General features: G+C 39.8%; 1 protein-coding gene across 1 annotated transcript in view; it reads right to left on the bottom strand.

Annotated features, from left to right (window-relative positions):
- The window catches only part of LOC111249015 (uncharacterized), a 4,846-nt gene extending 2,519 nt beyond the window's left edge, over positions 1-2,327 (bottom strand). The window contains exons 1-3 of the mRNA XM_086987720.1: positions 1,387-2,327; positions 907-1,064; positions 45-571 (exon numbers count right to left, since the gene is read on the bottom strand). Of these exons, the coding sequence (XP_086843846.1) occupies positions 45-571; positions 907-1,064; positions 1,387-1,621 (920 nt within the window). The 5' untranslated portion in view covers positions 1,622-2,327. The remainder of the gene's footprint in view (positions 1-44; positions 572-906; positions 1,065-1,386) is intronic.
- Between the last annotated feature and the right edge of the window lie 1,280 nt (positions 2,328-3,607).

The raw sequence follows: 3,607 nt of genomic DNA, 5'->3' as shown, positions 1-3,607 counted from the left end.
TATATATATCGATATGTGCCTGAACTTTATTTCCGTTACTGTACCTGTCGCAGAGTCGAGGTACGCCACTCAGCATCGAATCAGGCTCTTGAATGTACACCGATTTTCCGTCCAAAACTTTGTTCATGAATTGATCACTAAAGATTTCATTTAACGTCAGCATTGTCTTTAACCGTTGAATTCGATCATTGATTATACGGAATGTGGTGGGGTATTTCTCCTCGAGAATGACCATCGTGGGTGTCCCGTCCCAAGCTGCCGGCTCGATCTCGGGATTGTCGACGATCTCTTGAAATGTATTAAGTAGCTTAACTTGCTTTTTTACAGCGGTATTTGAACGCAAGACACCGGTTATAATTTGGACGATGATAAATGCGCCACAGCTCCACGTGGCTAGTGTGATCCTCGAAGGCACGGTTACAAAAGGGCGATTATTAATAGGGTCTTGCAGAAAGATGGATGAGGTGAGGTAGAAGCATTCGTAAAGAGACAGCTTTCTCTGGTTTGTTCTTTGCGTGACGTAGAATAGACAGGGAATGATTACGCACAGCATTAGGATACAGATTGACACCTTAGAGGAGAACATTTAGGAAAGAACAAGGTTAGGCAAAAACGATAGACAGGGGTTGGTAGGAGGAAAGCAACTTTAGGATCCTCTACTTCGTGACTATTCGTTGCACATAAGAACAAATGACGAGTCAATTGATGACTGCATATTGTATTTTACGTCAAGTGCGTCGGAGAAGCGTGATCGATTCGGTCAATGATTAGATGCGTCTCTCGGTTAGCTATCATCTCATTTCGAAATAATCATAACTATCAACAATGCTGGCACAGGTCGGTATCAGAACTAATCCTAAAGATTTTAGTTTCCGTAAATATGAAAACAATTTGACAATAGAATACTTGTAAGTCAAATGGTGCAGTAATAAGCTCGGTATAATAAAGATGTCGATATCCGCTGAGAAAGCAGAATTTGCTGAAGGCATGCGGAAATCCTGGTTCGAGTTCCGTTACAGTGACTGTGCTTTGAAAATACGGTCCTACCGCAATGTCGACTTCACCTGAATAAAAAAAAAACACGCAATTTTCAAAAGAGTATAATAAAAACGGAATAGTATTATTCAGCGAACAAAAACGGCGCAAGGAGAAGATTAATTCAATTCCAGACCGTACTGAATATTCTGTAATATTCGCTATAACAGGTTTATCTCGTTGTTATTTTAATGAAAGAGAGCCGGAGCGCCGTTACGTCGCAGCTCACTGGGTCAGCAACTTTTTTTTTTTTTTACTTGTGTCGAACTACGTTTGTTATACGAAGCCTACGTTTCCCATTCAACACGCCGACATTCGACCTAGAGGGTTGTATTGGCTTTGAACACTTACCATCATAAGCGAGCCGTTGTAATCCTATATAGGTACCATTGGGAAGACGGCTTCCCCATGCGCCTGTTCGAATGATGTCGAGTTGAAGTGTAATGTTAAGTGCTTTGGTTATATTCAGAAACGCGCTAAGAGTGGTGCCCTGGTAACTTATTGCACCTGTCACAGGATCAACTTCTTGCCAGGAAAACGGCGCCAACAGCATAACAGCTGCGTGAACGTGAGAACGAATTCCCATTACGAAAACGCGCACAGTGGACGAGCGTCAAAGATACAATGTTTTATTGCTGTTTGTTTGTTTGCGACTCTGCTTTTAGCTTTTCTATCAAATTGCCACGATGCCTCTACCAGCGCGTATGTTGTAGACGGGTAAACTGTGACGATGTCAGAAAATGATCCGAACGCTCTCGAACTGTCGTCTATGAGCTCAAAAACAATCCATTTGAATCAATCTGCATACAAATGGTCAGTGGTTTTATTGATGCAAATTGTATAATTTGGCGGTCATTACCGATAGTGAGTGGTAAGGATTCGTCGGCGGTGGAGATAAGGAGGGCTCAGAGGGTCACAGCAAATTGAAGAACCAGGATATGGCTAGTATTATTTAGCCTCCCAACCTGAGAGATATACTCTGTGGACGTAATGGGGATCAAATCAATTTAGAGACAATATATCTAAAAAATATGAATATCTATCAACGAGCAGTTTGGAAGTTAAATAAGGACATGCTATTTTCTAAAAGCATAAAGTTTATATCATCCATTAGAGCTATAGTTCACCAATCGATAACTAGGAAAAAATTGAGCGGTACCCATTTCAGGGGGTTACTTAACCGTTTTCAGGCTGAAGATAGGTTTTAGCTATCGAATAGGCGACCGTTTAGATACGATCTCTACAAACAGCAGCAAATAAAATCGTGTTGAAATAATAATAATGCTTTATTGAAGAAATACTAAAGCCTTTACTATGCGGCATACCCAGAAAAGAATTCTTCGTCTCTTATAGATGATTGCTGTCGCTCGATCATTTTTTCTCTATATTTACATAGTTGTCTGAGAACTTTATTGTTACAATTACAACTTATTTATTCAGTATTATTGGCAAAAAAAAAACAGTTATACGTTGGTTTCCTCGTTTATCTACACCTTGGCTGACAAATACTATGAAGCAATGCGCGTTTATACGCGCTGCGGACTTTCAAATATTGAAGACGCTATTTTATCCAGCCGAAGCTAGTGCTTTAAGTGCTGACAGCGTTACCCGTTGACCTCCCATGAGTCATATCTGATACTTTAGCCGTCGGTCATTACTTCAGATTATGGGTCAGCTGGGTAATATATATCGGTAACATATTATCTATAACATGTGAATTGTGGTTGACCGCAGCTGTACTGGAGTCTAGTCGTCGTGTTTGAAAAATATAGTGGTGCGTGTGTCGGCCGTAATTAGGTATTTTCTAGGCAAAAACATTTCTGCCTATATGAAAACGTTTGATGTAAATACGGGCAGAAATCAATCAATTCCTGAATGGAACCTGACCACTATCTTCAGTTGTGACAGCATAAGGAACAATGCATTGTTCTGAGATCAGAGATATGCTATGAGTGGGATTGCTTGCTAGTCGACGCCCTGAGCTGTCGAATGTCGATCATCGTTGCTAGGCTGGACCGCTTTTTCGCGTGTCTGACTAGGGAATTCTAAGTACCCTGTATATGAGTCACTTCAGCTTCTCATTTCAGAATTTCGATGATCTTCAAATATCGGCTGCAAATCGTTACCACCTATTCTATAGAAATTTTATATGTAATACACGAGGTAATAAAAAAAAAAAAAGGTATCAAAGAATAAAGTTAGTGCGTCATGAATATCAGTGTGGCATTCTCGTCAACTAATATGATCGTAGTATTACTGTAAAAAGTGTAAAGGTGCACCTCTTACTACACAAGTGCATTTATCTTATGGCATTATATATATATATATGTACATATGACTTTCTTTCCATACTCAGTGTTTGCTTAGACTCATTCTGCTACCAAAGAAGTCTGGCAATTACGAAGTCATTGGTTGGATGGTCATTTGGTTGTAGTTTTGAATAGAATTGACCAAAAGTTGTACCGGTATCGTGTTCCACCTTCATTTATCGCTTTTCTTATATTTCAAATATCGAATTGTTCTCGATATGCGTGTCTCATATAATCAGCTTTGTTTATGTACGAATATGGGC

This window comes from Varroa destructor, unplaced genomic scaffold, assembly GCF_002443255.2.
Source record: "Varroa destructor unplaced genomic scaffold, Vdes_3.0 BEIS01000004.1, whole genome shotgun sequence".
Lineage (NCBI taxonomy): Eukaryota > Metazoa > Arthropoda > Arachnida > Mesostigmata > Varroidae > Varroa > Varroa destructor.
This window is presented reverse-complemented; position numbering and strand designations above follow the sequence as displayed.